This window comes from Triplophysa rosa, linkage group LG8 (genome assembly GCF_024868665.1).
Source record: "Triplophysa rosa linkage group LG8, Trosa_1v2, whole genome shotgun sequence".
Lineage (NCBI taxonomy): Eukaryota > Metazoa > Chordata > Actinopteri > Cypriniformes > Nemacheilidae > Triplophysa > Triplophysa rosa.
In genome coordinates, this window is record NC_079897.1 from 11225881 (window position 1) to 11244849 (window position 18969).

Sequence of the window (18969 nt, forward strand, 5' to 3'; positions counted from 1 at the left end):
TCTCTTCCCTACAGCAGAGTGATTGGATGTTCAGTATGTAGGGATGTAACGATTCACTCAGCTCACGATGCGATGCGATTCACGATTCTGATCTCACGATGCGATTTATTCACGATTTACTCACGATTTATTTTTAAAAAATGAGTTGAAACAAATTAGAAATGAACAACTTCCCTTGCATTATTTCTTAAATGCTTCACGTTTCTTTGCATAATAAAATAATGTTTTATTTCAAATAACAAAAGTAAACTGCGATTTTATAACAAATTAATAATAGAAAAAGTCTCTTTAATATAAACAAACTAATACTGTCTGTGCTTATCTTGGATTTTTTTGCATTTAAGAAATATCAGCATCCACGTTTAGGTTTGCAGTGAAAATACGGCCCCTGCTGTTCAAAAAATGTATTGCGATTCAGTTCAAGCCTCAACCGAATTGAATCGTCACTCATTATAACCGATTTTCAACCGGCTCACGGTGAATCGTTACATCCCTATCAGTATGACAGGGTTTGAAGGACAGATAGACTTGAAGGGGGCAAAATCCAGCAGTGTATCAAAACTCAGCTGAGAATGTAGAGAAGTGAAAGAGGAAGCATGGTCAGCTGAATGTTGTGATGTCTCAGAATAAGTTAATAATAAAACAAACATTCTCTTGTCACTTATCCATTCAAATGGTGCTGGTGCTCTATGATTGGTGAACTGTGTTGGCTTGCTAACTTTAGCAGCTGGTGCAAAGACCATTCTAAGTCTATTTTCGATAGAAGTGAATGGGTACCGCCAATTTTTGGTTATCAACGTTCGTCAAAATATCTTTTATTGTGTTCTGCAGAAGAAAGAAAGTCATGCAGGTTTAAAATGACAAGAGGGTAGTGTTGTCAATCGATTAAAGAAATTTATCTGATTAATCGCGATTAATTGCATATAACGTTAATGTTTATTCTAATAATTTCTAATTTAATCTCCAAATTAATGTAGAAACAACAGATTTCTTTGACACTATCATTTTATGATGAAAGCCAACATTTTGATATTAGTACTGAAACTATTATATAAATATTAAATTAATATTTTTAGAATTTATTTTAACATTAATTATAGCCCTTCAACAGTATAATTGAGAGCTATCATGTCTAACAGGTAGGAAATATACAGAAATTGAATGAAGTTCTCAAACAATTTACAGTCTTTAATGCTAAATTCTAAATTAAGTACAGAAGATTTCTCATTAAAGCTACAAAACACATTGAATTCCTTTTTTTTGTTTTAATTTTGTTGATTAACATTAGCGACTGGAGTCACAGCAGCAAGTTTAAGAGCTGCCGCTTTATGCAGATCTGACGCCCTTTACCATTTTCACATCTCTTTGCATTCATTTAAGATTTTATTTAACATGTTGACGTCTGTGCTTACAAAAATGCTAGACAAAATGGGCTTTCTGGCATAATCTTGTGTGGTTTTGTTCATTCAAGCACGAAAGAGAAGTTAATACTGGTGCGCTGTCTGACAGAGATTCACTGATGCAACCTTTAGCCCGTGACTATATACACCAGACGGGACCTCTGTCGCGTTGCGTTGTGCCGTGTCAAAGCAACTGATTCAAATCGCGCTTAAATGGTTTAAAAGCCTTTACATGAATAAGAGCGTGATTATTAGGGATGCCACAATACTCAATATAATATTGAACCGTTCGGTACGACCTCCACGGTTCAATACGTGTAAGTAAATTGCGGTTTTGCATTAAAAATTTTCCGTGCGCCTAATTACACTGTGAAATGGCTCTGTCCATGTTTGTCTGTATGCTGAGATAGATAAACGCATCCCCACGAGTAATATCTAATTGCGAGTGGTGGTTGGGTGGTGAAGCGAGACTGCCTGCAACACGAGAAGCAATGTGCTTTTGAGTATAATGCTGACGAACAGACACGTGCTGGCTTTATTGTATGCCCGTTGTACTAAAGTGATAATGTCCAAATTTGGCGCATCAAGAATGTGTTTTTACACTGCATACGAAAGCAGCACGTTCGCGTTGCTCTCAGAACATGCAGAAAGAGCGTCTACAGCACCATGCCAAAGTCTGTTTAACGAAAGTCATGCCACTCGGCGGCCTTTCGGAAAGCTATTTATGTCATAGCAAGAGCGCCTCCAAGCAGCTATTTAGGATTGCATTTCTTCCAATTTATTGCAATGGCAGTGGCGCACCTTGTTAATATATTATCTTTGGCCTTTCCCATTGAGCGCACATTTACTTAGATTACAGCAATCGCAAGTTTTGCATTGCGTTATTTTAAATACTCTGATGCGCAAAACCTCTTCAAGAAGCTTATTATACTGGCATGTTGATGAACAGTAAACCAAAAGCTGATGTGAGCTGCCAGTGTAAATCTTTACATTTATTCAATACACCAGGAATTTGTACAAGTTGATTTTTGCTTAAAGATAATAAAATAAGTCAAGAAGAAAAAACAACTCTTTTACTGAAATTCTCTTTATTTTACTTAAGTTTTTACTGTTCCTGTCACATAAGCATACAACAATGAAAAAACACTTTAATGTGCCGAAGCCATCAGAACCGAACTAGGGATGCTCATATTGACCGTTTAACCGTTAACTGATCGTTAAAATTTTGACCGGTTAATACTATCAGTTAAACGATTTAAAAGGTATGTTTATTTTAAGTTTAATAATATTAAGAATATAATTATACAAATATTTTAATAATATGTTTTTAAATTACTATTAAATCTTACATGTTTTTAGTTTTCTGTATGGTGAAAGAAAAACATGCTAAGCATTAACTCACGGAGCGTGCAGACGCGTGCGACTAGGTGTAAATCCCCTTCGAATTGTTTTCGAGACCGATTAAAATCTGATCACGCAAGTCAGTTGATGAAACTGGACAAGTGTAATTCATCTGATTGTTGAGGCCACCTTTGTCAGGGCTTTACTCCTCCAAACGGAGTGCCACTGTCAGCCTTGCTCAAGCTCAAGTTCTTCGTTTTAGACACGGGACAATCGCGCTCACAATGCGCTGTGACATTCTCTGTCTTCCCGGTGTGTATAAGGCTCAGCAAAGCTAATAGCGGCGCTACTGCAAGGGGATTTCGGTGCTAGCCATCAATTTATCCTTTACATGAACTTATCTCATGGATGCTAAAGAAAACGCGACCAGTGGTTTCCCTGCCTTCTTTTAGACGTGACGTAAAAATACGAATGTGAAATATGAATAAGTAAAAAATAATGTTTGTATTTAGGGTGGTATAGCAGATCAGATTTATATGTGTTTAGCTAAGACTTGGCTGGTGGAAAGCAAATGTGATGCGCTTCCCGAGGCGTTCTCTACATTCCCGGGACATCCATGCCATCTGAAAGGGTGTTTCCTGCCGCGGGTCTAATTGTTAACAAGCTCCAGACTGTCACCACAACACGTAAACATGTTACTTTATTAAATAAAAACTCCAAGCTTTGGATTGAGGTAGGCCTGCTATTTTTATTTGATGAAAAAACTTTCTGACGGATATAAACTTTGCCGGTTCTTCTGTTTTCGTTTTGTCATATTCTGTTATTTAATTCAGTTTTTTTTCTTGCCTGTTTATTTTATGCTTTGAATTTATATATTATTTTAGTTTTTCTCCATTGTCCAAAACGCCGCAGGTTCGTGAAAATGTGATAATATGTGAATGCAGGTGCTGTTGTTGATGTGTTCGTTATGCTGCTGTTTGCATGTTAAAATAAATCTGTGAAAAAAATGTTTGTATATTTAACGTGTCACAGACCCTCGTCAACTGTAGCTGTGTCTCATTTCAAAGTCTGCGTCCTCCGGATGTCGCATGCGAAGGCGTATGCGGCGGACAAACGCGACCTCCGGAGGACGCAGCCTTCGAAATGAGACACAGCATGTATTTTTTTAATTCCAGTTTATTATTAGAATCTTAACGGTTAATGTTCGGATAACGAGTGTCGGTTCTCGGTTAGGGAAATTAACCGAAATGAGCATCCCTAAACCGAACCGAAAACCGTGGGCGAAATACCGAGGTTCGTATTGAACCGTGGGTGAGCTGTATTGTTGCATCCCTAGTGATTATATAATGTAACGCTATACAAAGGATGACAAAACAAATGGATGTTAACGCGTTAATTTAAAAAAATTAATGGCATGCGTTAACGCATTAACGTTGACAGCCCTACTTTTCACCCTCAGATTTTTTATTTTGGGGTGAACTATCTCTTTAAGTAAACAATCACCAAATAGATGGTAAATCATTTAGTTAAAGTTATTTAAGGTTTTCTTTCTTTTTTTCAGTGTATTTAGTTTTCAGTACTTTTATTTTGCTATAATTTTACTGACCCCTTTTCTAAACAGGCATTCAAAAAAGCTTGCATTTGTTTCCTGTAATAGCTTTTCTTTTTATAATGTCCTCCATGTGACATTGAATCAGCTCTTGCAATCAAGAATCTCATTAAGTTCTTGAGACTAAAAATAACTCGACACCTACAAATCTTTTTGTAAACCAACACACACACACACACACACACACACACACACACACACACAAGACAAATGCTTTTTAATAACATTGTGTGACCTTATGTCATGATAATCATGTTTATGTTCTCCAGCTCTAATCAAATACATCCGACCGGTATTTGTGTCCCGCTCGGATCAAGACTCCAGAAGAAAGACGGTGGAAGAGATTAAGAGAAGGGCTCAGTCTGGAGGAGAGTGGCCTCAGGTACCGTCACACCTTACAGACTGTAACTGACATCTTTTTTGGAGACTGACATTATTTTCCATGCTTTCTTTGAGTCAGCTCTCTTTGAAACTGTACGGCCGGGCTATTCAATTGGCGGCCCGCGGGCCAAACCTGGCCCTCGATGTAATTTGTTCCGGCCTTTCAAGTAGCATAGTGTGAAAAAGAATCTATAGAATAAATTTAGTTCAGTCGGGAACGGACCCTACAGTACTGAAGTGACACGCGCTTGTGTCCATTCAGCACGAGCTGTACCAACACCAAGCAGGAGTCACGTGACGTTAGGCGAGTAGCGCAACTCGCAAGCCTTCCTTCCTGTGAGACGCGGTGAGCAGGACGATGACGGATGATAACTTTTATTAGTTTCTTTTCTGACATTTTGCTAGCACCAATAGGACCACCATTTTAAAAGTACAGAGGCAAGGGCAGAGAATAGTGCGTCGGAGAACAGCGCCTGTGTAGGTTAATGTTGTTTCACTCACTGAATTTTCCTTTTGTGTTATGCAGTTTCAAAATACAAGAAATGAACATGTTTGAATGTAGAAAAGCCTGCTTGGGCATTTTACAATGCACCGATGTTGTTTATGTGCAGTTTAACATACAACATCAGAATGTTTAAATGTAGGAAACAACTTTGGGTGTCTTATGGGGAAAAATGTAAAAATACAACATACACGGCCCTAAGATTGAATCACGGATTTCAGGCATTAAACAGATTTTGCTGTATAACGCGGAATGTCACAGAATCTTGCTAATGTATTATGTAAGATTCTATTATTTCTATTTTTATTTTCCCCTGTATGGTTCAACGTACTGTATCTACTGCAGGTTTTTAATATAGTTTATAAGTGAATACTGTAGTATACTGAAGTATTTTTTTCATGTGGGCAAATATGTTACTATTGTATAGTGAAGGACGGAAAATGCAGAGTGCAGAAAATTTTAAACAGAAAAAAACGGAATTTGGGAAAAAATTAAATGGATTTCTTATTGTTGTTGTGTCATCCCTCATATTGCAAGCCATATCTCTCCGGCCCCTCATTTGGGATGCTTTTCATGAACTGGCCCCTATGACAAACTAATTGAATAGCCCTGCTGTACGGCAAGCATTTTATTAAATGAAGAGTAGATTCTCGTTTTTTTCACATTACTTCCTACTGTTAATTCCCTTTACTGTGTTATCGTGTCAGTGTTCTTTGTAACATTATCATTTAAAGATTTTACACTCTGTGGTGTGGTTTAATTAGATTGAGAAATAATTAGCCATTGTGAACCGATTGAAAACTCATTAGCCTGATCATTCTCTGCTTTCTAGATAATGATATTCCCAGAGGGGACATGCACCAATAGATCCTGTCTGATCACTTTCAAACCAGGTTTGTATGTCTTCATCCACTTGCTGCTTAATGCACCAAACAACATATTTCAATATCCACTAGTTAAGGAAGCCCCGAATAGTTATAATATATTTCATCAATGCGTTTCTGCATGAAGGTGCATATATATGGAATTCCAAACGTGACTTAATAAAAATAAATAAATCCAAAAATAAATCCATGAAGAAATGTAAAAAAGCAAAAGTGAGTATTTATACTTTTATTTCCTTATTTATGTGTAATTATATATTTTTTCACGTTTATTTTTTTTTTCATTTATTTATTTATACATTTATTTATTTCCACTTTTGTTTATTTCCACATTTATTCATGTATATATGTATTTATTCCTACATTTATTTATTTATGTATTTCTTCGTCTGTATGCTAATGAGTGGGGGCGTGTTTCACCTCAGACATTAGCAATCGATCTCAGAGCGGCGGTGCTGAAGCTTTGAGGCCACAGGAACACCTTGTGGTGTGACCAAACGAAACGAGGTTGACGAAGTTGCATAGAGAAGGCAATCTAGTCATTTAATATCACCCTAACTGTATGTAGATAGGGTTAAGATCAAGAAAGACATGACAAAATGAGGCAGAATCACGACACAGATTTGCTGTTTTTCAGGAAATAGAAAAAATACTGTGTCGTCAAAGTTAACAAGCACTTTTTAATATTTTTTATTGGTTAGATATTTCTAAAGGTTGACTAATAATAGTTGACTAATAGGTTGACTAATAATAATGATTTATGGCAAAAAAGAAAACAGCAGTGATATGGTGTTATCAGTTCTCAGCTGCCTGAATCAGCACATTGTCATGAAATGTAAAACTCACGGATAGAGGGTAAAACTTGTAACACATATGGAATAAGAACATAAGTGCGCTGCGGTACAACATTTGTTGTATGACTTTAAATGATTAATTTGTTTATGTGTTGCAGGTGCGTTCATTCCAGCAGTACCAGTACAGCCTGTAGTGATCCGCTACCCCAACCAATTGGTAAGACATGACAGTTCTTGTGTTTTTGGTTTAATAGTTTGTTTGTTGTTTTCATTTGTTTATACATATAAAAATGTAGTTATTCCAAACCCATGTGATTTTATTTATTCTGTAAAAACAAAACAAAATGTTATATGGTGTTAGAATGCTAAAGGTAATTTGGGTGTACTGTTCCTTTCAAGCAAACTTGTTTGTTTTTACATTTTTACAATACATTTACGCATTTGGCAGACACTTTTATCCAAAGTGACTTACATTGAATTATATTATAAATATGTTTCTGAGTATATGCAATCCCTGGGGTCGAACCCATGACCTTGGCGTTGCTAGCGCCATGCTCTAACCACTGAGCTACAGGAAAGCTTTTTGTATGTGTTGGATTTAATTTCTCTGGTTTTAATGTTGTTTAGTTCTTCTTGCCAATATTACACATTCGACTACCGAGCTGTGTTTGTATAAGTTTCCATGGATTAATTCAGTGTTTTCTTGTTGCAGGACACTATCACCTGGACATGGCAGGGGCCTGGCGCGTGAGTACTACATTGTTCAGTCGTATCATGCACATGCAATACAAAAATCTTTGTAAAGGCGGCTCTTAAAGTTAACAACTCGTGGCTTGTGTTTGCTGGCTTGTTTCCCTTTATAATTAACTCGTTTTCAACGATTTGAAAACGTTGCGGTTGTAAATGCTTGCCTTGCATGCAATATTCATGAAAGATTCTCAATTCATTCTGGACATCAGAAAAGGAAAGATAGACACATTTGAACACAATGTGTAAATTTGTTCTTGCAGATTTAAGATCCTCTGGTTGACTCTGTGCCAATTTCACAATGACTTTGTGATTGAGGTGAGTCTCTCTCTACTCTCGCTCTCTTTTGCATGGGAAACACTTTAGAATTGTGCTAAAAACCGAAAGACGAGCTTCCCCTAAACTTAAACTGTATTAGCATTTGTTCGTGTAAAATCTAACTAAATAGAGATGGATGATGTCATGCCCATATGGCTACCAGAACGCACCATTCTGATTCGTGATTGATTGTCGCATCACGGGCATCGCATTTGGCATATGGTTATAGTATAGTATAGTATAGTATATGGTTACGCTTGTATTTTGGAAGGGTTTCCGAGCAGATTGCTACAGCTTTTTCACACCAGCAGCAGGTAGAGCTGCTCGATTATGACAAAAAACATAATCACGGTTATTTTGTAAAGTATTGAGATCCCGATTATTTAACACGATTACTCATTAACTTTTAAAACAACATAGAAAATAAATAACTTTGCTTTTAAACTGTGAATTCAACTGAAAAATAAATGTAAAGAAATAGCACAGCTGAACCACTGTAAGGAAAGGGGTGCGCTGTGGATTTATACCACAAGAAAAGAGAGGATCCTTGCAAAATGGAGTGTGGCACAATAATCGTTTTACCTCGATTATTTTGTTTTTGTAATTGTTGAAGGCCAAAATTGACGATTACAATTAATTTTCGATTAATTGCACAGCCCTACCAGCAGGCGAAAAGCGAGTCCTGCAAATTCTCCAGACTCAATCTTTTCATTAAGAAACCATTAACAGAGTTTAATTATGAGCGGTAAAGAGGGACGAGGTGCCGCGTATAAATCCTGCCACTCTCATTATTGAACATGGAACCGAACGCTCCGTGGAGCATCAGACCGTGACCTCATTTACACGCTCGCTGAAGATCTTGGAGAGCTCCGCTTGGCCTACATTGTGCTGAGAGTGTTGCGTGCAGAGACAGAGAAGTATTGTAGAATTGCTGCAGGTTTGTTTGGGCTGCATTTGAGAGTCTAGGCGCAGCTTGACCTTGATTCGCATAGACGTGGTATAAAAAGGCTCCGGTGTGATGAGGTCAAGAGAGTGTAAAGAGAAGCACTGACTTGGTTTGTCTGTTTCTCTCAGTATCTGCCCATCTACACGCCCTCAAAGGAGGAGAAGAAGAATCCTGCGCTCTTCGCCCACAATGTGCGCCGCCTGATGGCAAAGTAAGTTCGGGTAGAAACTCAAGCAATGTTGTCTGTCAATTTTTTATCAATTTATATATATATAAAAATACAAATATTGAATACTTGCATATTTAAGTGTGATTTCCATAATTACAATTTGTAACCCTGAGATTTAATGCTGCAATTTGTTTTTCATAGTATTTATTAATAAAATATTTGTATTGGTCTACTTCTACTGTAATGCATAATTTGACATTCTCATTGCTCAAATGAAGAAACAAAAGCAATAGTGTATATGTATACAGTAGTGTATTGAAATATCAGTAGAACAAAAATGTAACTTGTACATTAAAACTATATTACTAATGCTTTTTTGTTCGTTTCTGCTATATATGTGTCTGTAGAAATACTTTTACAGTCATTATTCTAATACAATGTAAATCTCATTTATCTTGACAATACAAATACATAATATTACACTATATACGATTATTAAAAATAATGCAGAATAGAATAAATAGGTAGAATGAAATTAATATGCAATATAAAACTAATGAAATAAATATAAAAAAATGGTTAAGAATAATAAAATACAAATGTATGTTTGCACAGTATTTCATCATCGCTCACGTAATACACGCACACAGGTTGCTTTTAAGAAACTCGGTACCTAAGATCAGTGAGACTGTAAGATTTACCATTATGTTTACATATTATTGTTTTACCTAATGCTGTTATGTATTAGAATAAAAAAAACATTATGATAGAAACATTTCTTAATGTCCTAGCTGTATAAGTGCATAAAATGAGAGCGAGATTGAAGTGTCTAAAGTTGATGTGCTGTTGTGTAAAGGGCCCTGCAGGTCCCTGTGACAGACTACTCGTTTGAAGACTGTCAGTTGGCTATGGCCAAGGGTCAGATCAGGCTGCCGGTGGACACGTGTTTGCTGGAGTTTGCCAAACTGGTGCGGAGACTAGGGTGAGTCTCATTACGTAACACCACAGTCATTATCAGAATGGATGAGGTACGATGTTCTGAGGCCTTTCTAATGCCTTACTCAACAGACTCATAAAATCTCTCTGTAGTTTACGGTGCAGTGTAAATATGTCCACTGTCAACAACAGGTTGTGTAGCTCACACCATCGGTTTGGAAAACCGGAAATCCAGACCCCTTATTTATTGTCATATAACCATATTAAGTTTTAAAATAAAAACATGTCAGATGTTCATCATAGATGTTTGTGTGGAGTGTGATCAAGTACAGGAACGTGGCTGTAAATTTGGGTTTGAGTTAGGGATGTTCATATTGACCGTTAACCGATTGACCGATTAATACTATCAGTTAAACAATTTAAAAGGTATGTTTCTTTTTTTAGTTAAATAATATTTTTTATAATAATTTAATAATACGTTTTTAAATAACTATTATATCATACATGTTTTTAGTTTTCTGTATGGTGAAAGAAAAATATGCTACACGTGTTAACTCTCGGAGCGTGCAGATGCGTGCGACCAGGTGTAAATGCCCTCTGAAACGTTTTCGAGACAGATTCAAATCCGATCACGCAAACCACTTGACGAAATAGGACAAGTGTAATTCATCTGATTGTCGAGGCCCTATTTGTCAGGGCTTTACTCCTCCAAACGGAGTGCGTCATGGCAGCCTTGCTCAAGCTCAAGTTCATTGTTTTAAATGTAGACGCCCGACAATCATGTTCACAATGCGCTGTGACATTCTCTGTCTTCCCGGCGTGTCTACACCGCAGCAAAATGAAGCTCAGCAAAACAAAGCTAATTGGACCCGTGATTTCCCTGCCTTCTTTTAGACGTGACGTAAAAATACGAATGCAAAATATGAACAAGTAATAAATAATGTTTGTATTTTGCGTGGGTATAGCAGATTGGATTTATTTCGTGTTTAGCTAAGACACATTTATGCCCTCTTTGGATATTAATTCTGGCTGGTAGAAAGCAAATGAAACTCGCTTCCCGAGGCGTTATCTCTGCATTCCCGGGACATCCGTGCCATCTGAAAGGGTGTTTTTTTGCGGCGGGTCTAACTGTCAACAGGCTCCAGACTGTCCCCACGACACTTAAACATGTTACTTTATTAAATAAAAACTGTCCAAGCTTTGGATTGAGGTAGGCCTGCTATTGTTATTTGATGAAAAAACTTTCTGATGGAATTAAACTTTGCAGGTTCTTCTGTGTTTTCGTTTTGTCATAATCTGTTAATTATTCAAGTTATTTTCTTGCCTGTTTATTTGATGCTTTGGATTTATATTATTTTAGTTTTTCTTCATTGTCCAAATGCTGCAGGTTTGTGAAAATGTGATAATATGTGAATGCAGGTGCTGATTTTGATCTATTCGTTATGCTGCTGTTTGCATGTTAAATCTGTGAAAGAAATGTTTGTATTTTTAACGTCACAGAGACACGGCTACAGTTGACGAGGGTCTGTGACACGTTAAAAATACAAACATTTCTTTCACAGATTTATTTTAAAGAAGTCATATTGCACGGCTAAAACAAATATTATCGTTTGTTTTAGATGTAATGCAATGTGTATACACGATTTAAGGTTATAAAACGCTGTATTTCCACATACCGTGCATGATTGTATTTCCTCTTTGCCCCGCCTCTCTGAAAAGCGCGGTTTCTTTACAAAGCTCATTGCTCTGAAAAGCGAGGTGTGCTATGATTGGCCAGTTAACCAGTGCGTAGTGATTGGTCAAATACTGCAAGTGTGTGATGGAAATGTAACGCCTCTTACCATATTTGGAACATCAGGTTCCAAAGCAATTGACCCTTCGCTAAGCCACTCCCGAAAACAGCCACAGGCCAATCGTGGTTTAGCAACCGTAACTAGGCACGGGAGGTCTGTCAAGCTTTCGAGTGAGGGAAACATGCCGAAGCGTTGTGCGTATGGATTGTGTAAATCTGATAGCCAGTATCCTAAAAGTTTGGACGGGGTGGTGGAATTTTTTCCATTCCCGAAACCTAAAACCCAAGGGGAGAAATGTCGGATGTGGATCAAGCAGTGTGGAAGGCCTCATTCACAACTAAATGTGGGACATTCTAAAATGCTTAACGTGAAAAACGCTTAATGTAGCTTAACGTACCTAAACAGCAATCAAGGAAAACCAAATTTCTGTCAAACCTTCCTTGTATTAAACACTTGCTGCTGTCAAAAGAACGAGCTCTTGTTCCGCGGATAAAGTGAATATCACGTTAAGCGTTTTCTCCCCCATAGAAGTCCATTATAAGGAAACAGCTTAACGTGGCGTAACGTACCTAAACAACGCACTGTATCATCTCATTTATATTTCTGTCCCTTTTTATCAGAGCTTTTAGAAACATTTGTGCTGTTTTGTTCTAGTTTGCTCCACAGGCTATTCAGCTCGATGTAACAACACTGAAGCCAGGAGTTAGCAACTTTATTGCCTTTCAGCCTCATTTCTTAATATTGGTTTCAGACAGGGCATAAAGAGGCCCCTACTGCACTTTTTAACACAATGCACGGTGGCTTTTGAAGTATTAATTCACTAATGAGAAATTGTCAATAACTCACTTACTGTGGACCAAGACTCTTACTGTTTGACAGCAATGTGTATTAGAAGTAAAATTTGACGAAACTTGGTTTTCCTTTATCGCTGTTTAGTACGTAAGCTTTTCACTTAAGCTTGAATGTCCTACTAAAGGTCGTCAGGATTACAAACACCTATGTTTTCTCAATAAGGCATGTAGTATATATATATACACTCACCTAAAGGATTATTAGGAACACCTGTTCAATTTCTCATTAATGCAATTATCTAATCAACCAATCACATGGCAGTTGCTTCAATGCATTTAGGGGTGTGGTCCTGGTCAAGACAATCTCCTGAACTCCAAACTGAATGTCAGAATGGGAAAGAAAGGTGATTTAAGCAATTTTGAGCGTGGCATGGTTGTTGGTGCCAGACGGGCCGGTCTGAGTATTTCACAATCTGCTCAGTTACTGGGATTTTCACGCACAACCATTTCTAGGGTTTACAAAGAATGGTGTGAAAAGGGAAAAACATCCAGTATGCGGCAGTCCTGTGGGCGAAAATGCCTTGTTGATGCTAGAGGTCAGAGGAGAATGGGCCGACTGATTCAAGCTGATAGAAGAGCAACTTTGACTGAAATAACCACTCGTTACAACCGAGGTATGCAGCAAAGCATTTGTGAAGCCACAACACGCACAACCTTGAGGCAGATGGGCTACAACAGCAGAAGACCCCACCGGGTACCACTCATCTCCACTACAAATAGGAAAAAGAGGCTACAATTTGCACGAGCTCACCAAAATTGGACAGTTGAAGACTGGAAAAATGTTGCCTGGTCTGATGAGTCTCGATTTCTGTTGAGACATTCAAATGGTAGAGTCAGAATTTGGCGTAAACAGAATGAGAACATGGATCCATCATGCCTTGTTACCACTGTGCAGGCTGGTGGTGGTGGTGTAATGGTGTGGGGGATGTTTTCTTGGCACACTTTAGGCCCCTTAGTGCCAATTGGGCATCGTTTAAATGCCACGGCCTACCTGAGCATTGTTTCTGACCATGTCCATCCCTTTATGACCACCATGTACCCATCCTCTAATGGCTACTTCCAGCAGGATAATGCACCATGTCACAAAGCTCGAATCATTTCAAATTGGTTTCTTGAACATGACAATGAGTTCACTGTACTAGAATGGCCCCCACAGTCACCAGATCTCAACCCGATAGAACATCTTTGGGATGTGGTGGAACGGGAGCTTCGTGCCCTGGATGTGCATCCCACAAATCTCCATCAACTGCAAGATGCTATCCTATCAATATGGGCCAACATTTCTAAAGAATGCTTTCAGCACCTTGTTGAATCAATGCCACGTAGAATTAAGGCAGTTCTGAAGGCGAAAGGGGGTCAAACACCGTATTAGTATGGTGTTCCTAATAATCCTTTAGGTGAGTGTATATTATGAACGTAAAATAAGATGATTAAAGGCAAGACGGAAATTGTTTGTGTTGTTGATGATGTATGGCTCAGCTCAGCATCTCTGGCTCTTGCCAGGTCCAAGGCGTAGATTAGACCCACGAGTGTGAGCAGTAGCCTGGCGCGCTACTAAAATATAAGCGGGAGAATGTTATCATTCATAGGCTTTAGCTTCAATTTTGATTAAATTATTTTCTAATCGGTTGCATATTATGTCGTGGATATATCCCTCGAATGCACACTGCAGTCCCTTTTGTCTTGCTCTCTCAGATATTTCACATGTTCGCCAAAAATTACTAATTATCTCCTTGGGAATGTCTGACACCGGTGCATACACACTGTAATACACTTGCCAGGCGTGAAAGCTTGACAGGCGTAGCAACAGTAACTAAGGAGGGCGGGGCTTAGCGAAGGGTCAGTTGTACACTGCGTTCCAAATTATTATGCAAATTGGATTTAAGTGTCGTAAACATTTAATTTTATATTGTTCAATTAAACTTATGGATGGTATTGTGTCTCAGTGCTCTTTGGATCACTGAAATCAATCTCAGACACCTGTGATAAGTAGTTTGCCAGGTGAGCCCAATTAAAGGAAAACTACTTAAGAAGGACGTTCCACATTATTAAGCAGGCCACAGGTTTCAAGCAATATGGGAAAGAAAAAGGATCTGTCTGCTGCCGAAAAGCGTCAAATAGTGCAATGTCTTGGACAAGGTATGAAAACATTAGATATTTCACGAAAACTTAAGCGAGATCATCGTACTGTGAAGAGATTTGTGGCTGATTCAGAGCACAGAAGGGTTCGTGCAGATAAAGGCAGAATGAGGAAGGTTTCTTCCAGACAAATTCATCGGATTAAGAGAGCAGCTGCAAAAATGCCATTGCAAAGCAGCAAACAGGTATTTGAAGCTGCTGGTGCCTCGGGAGTCCCGAAAACCTCAAGGTGTAGGATCCTCCAGATGCTTGCAGTTGTGCATAAACCTACTATTCGGCCACCCCTAACCAATGCTCACAAGCAGAAACGGTTGCAGTGGGCCCACACATACATGAAGACTAATTTTCAAACAGTCTTGTTTACTGATGAGTGCCGTGCAACCCTGGATGGTCCAGATGGATGGAGTAGTGGATGGTTGGTGGATGGCCACCATGTCCCAACAAGGCTGCGACGTCAGCAAGGAGGTGGCGGAGTCATGTTTTGGGCTGGAATCATGGGGAGACAGCTGGTGGGCCCCTTTAGGGTCCCTGAAGGTGTGAAAATGAACTCTGCAAGGTATGTAGAGTTTCTGACTGAGCACTTTCTTCCATGGTACAAAAAGAAGAACCATGCCTTCCGTAGCAAAATCATCTTCATGCATGACAATGCACCATCTCATGCTGCAAAGAATACCTCTGTGTCATTGGCTGCTATGGGCATAAAAGGAGAGAAACTCATGGTGTGGCCACCATCCTCCCCTGACCTCAACCCTATTGAGAACCTTTGGAGCATCCTCAAGCGAAAGATCTATGATGGTGGGAGGCAGTTAGCATCAAAACAGCAGCTCTGGGAGGCTATTCTGACATCCTGCAAAGAAATTCAATCAGAAACTATCCAAAAACTCACAAGTTCAATGGATGCAAGAATTGTGAAGGTGATATCAAAGAAGGGGTCCTATGTTAACATGTAACTTGCCCTGTTAGGATGTTTTTGATTGAAATAGCTTTTGATTTCAGTAAATATGACCTCCCAATGCTGCAAATTCAACAAATGACCATTTTCAGTTTTTTACAACCTATGAAATGTTTTCAAACTCTGTTGTGCATAATAATTTGGAACAGTGCATTTTGAGTTTTTCATTTTTTAAATAAATACTGTTGTCAGTGGGAGGTTTGTTCAATAAAATTCCAAATGTACCCTAACTGTTGATTACTTGAAAATTATACTGACTGTCATTTGCATCGACAAATTAGGAAAACCAGAGAAAGATATCATTTGCATAATAATTTGGAACGCAGTGTACTGACAGGTACGCCCACCTTATTTGTGTATACATTTGGGCAGTCTTAGTCAAATCATACAACGAACTGACGTAGATTTGTGGGGGTGTGGTTACACAAGGCGTTTCAATCATGTCTGGGTGAGCATTTGCTTTTAGACAGAATGCATCTTTTATTCCGACAATTTAATTTTTTGCAATTTTACATGTCTTAATACTAGTGATGGGAATTATGATTCATTTGAGTGATTCGTTCTTTTTCAGTTCTTTCACCAAAAGGATTCGTTCAGATTCGTTCATTGATTCGTTCAGTGACCATTTCTATAATACGCCAGCAGGTGGCGAAAAAGAGTTGTGTTATGTCAACGAACGTATTAATGGACGTATAAACTGATTACAGGCTTTATTAAAATGTGTGTCTCTGATCTAATCATTAAATAAATGAAATAAGTCTAAATAAGATGTTCAGATGACCAATGCACAAGGTTTTTCTGCATAATTAAAAAGTTAATTGTTTGGTTAGTTACACATTCATAAATCTGGGATTATGTTAAACGTGAAGTTTATGTATTTTAAATGAACAAGCGTGCAAAGTAGCCTACCTGTAACTGTGCTTTGCATCTGCTTTCTGCTGACTGCTGAACGAGACTCGCATGCTAATTGACCGACCTACAGTGTACACTCGTTCATTTCGTTCATGAACGACATGTACCAGTTCGTTCAATCCGTTCACACGCGAGATCTCTCTCGTTCAGACTCAACAGCGACTTGGTCAGTGTGGCGTATTCGTTCAGTGGAAGATCTAACCAATTACATGTCCCTTCACAGCCGGAACTGGAATGCTATTTGCTGACGTGACGCGAATGAGAGCTAACCAATACTTTTTGTTTTACAGTTTTTAGAGAAGTGCATGACATGAATTAAACGCAATGAAGTCATTTTTATTTGAAAGAACAATAAATGATACAAAATGCACACAAAACACCTGTGCTTGCAGTTCAATAACTGAAACAGGGCTTGACATTTTCCATGCAGTAAAAATGACAATGTTAATTTAACTTTGTTACATTTAACCATCAGCTTGCATTATTTTATTATTTTCGTAAGGATCTTTACATTGTGTCCGTTTCTGTACTTGTTGAACAAGAGACCTCATCTTTCGTTCACGGGTAAGAAGTAACAACAACAGAGAATCAGCGGGTCCTTTCGTTCACTCACGAACGAGATGAACGAGATCGATTGTCGTTCATGAATGAGAATCAGCAGGTCCTTTGACTCGTTTTGTTCGTGTACGAACGAGAACTCTCGTTCAGACTCAAACACAGGCTCGTTCGTTCAGTGAAGGGCGTATTATAACACTAGTTATATACTGTACTCTCATTGTTTGTGCATATTCATACTTTACTGTTATATATGTTGTCTATCTTCCTACTGTATACATATGATATAGCCAGAAGACAAATATGAATAAATAATACATATGATTATCAGAACTTAATTTGATATCTTTAGTACATTTTCATAACTTGCCTACATTTTAACTATGGTGAGCATTTAAATGAACTGTTATAAATAAATTAGTTAAATCAATCTAAGGTATAAATGAGGTATAAAATATAGAATTATAATGGGAGATTGTTTCATGAAATATATCGTTACCGTGAAATAAAATTACTCATTCCATGAAATAGATTTTTGGCCATTCCGCCCACCTCTACTTGAAAGATTCGTTCAAAAAGAACGATTCGTTCACGAACGTAACATCACTATCTAATACATGCATGGGCAACTTATAACACACCAATGACACAGAAAAACACGTATTCGCACCATATGACCCCTTTAACATGCAAACAGCAGCTTAGCGATTTTTATTTCATTCAAATTTAATATAAAAATCTTATCAGTTAACTGTTAATGTTCAGAATCGTATAACGAGTGTTGGTCCTCGGTTAGGGAAATTAACCGAAATGAGCATTCCTAGTTTGAGTTTAATATTAATTATTTATTTAATGACATAATGTGTTTTTCCTGCATTTGTGTGAATGTGTGTAAATCTCAGATTCAAACGTGAGAAATCCGCGAAGCTCCTGCAGGAATATGGAATGAGAGCTTGTAAGCTCCAGGGTGAACGGTTGAGTCTAGAAGACTTTACCCAGTTCCTGGACCTTCCCGTATCGGATGTTCTCAGAGACATGTTCGCTCTCTTCGATGAGGTGAATCTTGTTGTCACGCTCGTATTTTGAGTTGACATCATAATTTGCATGAAATATTAGATTCAGATTTTCCTTAATGTGTATCAGATTTACTTGAGATTCATATCCTACTGCATATCTCACAGATGTAATACATGTCTGTTCTTTATTTTAAATGTCTGTTGCTGAGCAGGATGAAGACGGCTCTATAGACATCAGAGAATTTGTGATCGCCTTCTCTGTGGTGTGCAGGCCAGCGAAAACAATGGAAACCATAAAGTTGGCCTTCAAGGTGAGTGAGATTTAGCCAAAATGAATCATGAGGGGTTTTCCTCTCGTGCTAATACAAGTAATAGATCAATCTACAAGCAGGGTTCGTACGGTCATGAAAAACCTGGAAAAGTTCTTTCCAGATCTGAAAAAGTGTTGGAAAACGAATAAACCCAAAAAGTTTTGGAAAAGTCATGGAAATTGTCCAAAGAATACCTGTAAAAAATAAAATATGTTTAATTGCTAATTTTAACTAATTGGTAAATCAGGCGATCTTGCGAACAGGCAAAGCAGAGGGAGTGCTCGCTGCGAGAGGACCCTTGCTGCAGCCAGCAACGTAACGTTAACGTAAATGTCTCTGATAAATTGTGGATGTAAATTTAGAAAATTCCAGGAAAATGCCGATTTAATAATGCATGGCTTCATTCAGATAAG

At 38.1% G+C, this 18969-nt stretch overlaps 1 protein-coding gene across 1 annotated transcript in view; it reads left to right on the forward strand.

The window, feature by feature from the left end:
* LOC130557649 (lysophosphatidylcholine acyltransferase 1) overlaps nt 1-18969 on the forward strand; it is a 67098-nt gene that overhangs the window by 39269 nt on the left and 8860 nt on the right. Inside the window, exons 4-12 of the mRNA XM_057339613.1 lie at nt 4620-4732; nt 6066-6126; nt 7070-7128; nt 7624-7658; nt 7922-7976; nt 9051-9133; nt 9948-10073; nt 18132-18285; nt 18458-18556. Coding sequence (XP_057195596.1) covers nt 4620-4732; nt 6066-6126; nt 7070-7128; nt 7624-7658; nt 7922-7976; nt 9051-9133; nt 9948-10073; nt 18132-18285; nt 18458-18556 — 785 coding nt within the window. The remainder of the gene's footprint in view (nt 1-4619; nt 4733-6065; nt 6127-7069; nt 7129-7623; nt 7659-7921; nt 7977-9050; nt 9134-9947; nt 10074-18131; nt 18286-18457; nt 18557-18969) is intronic.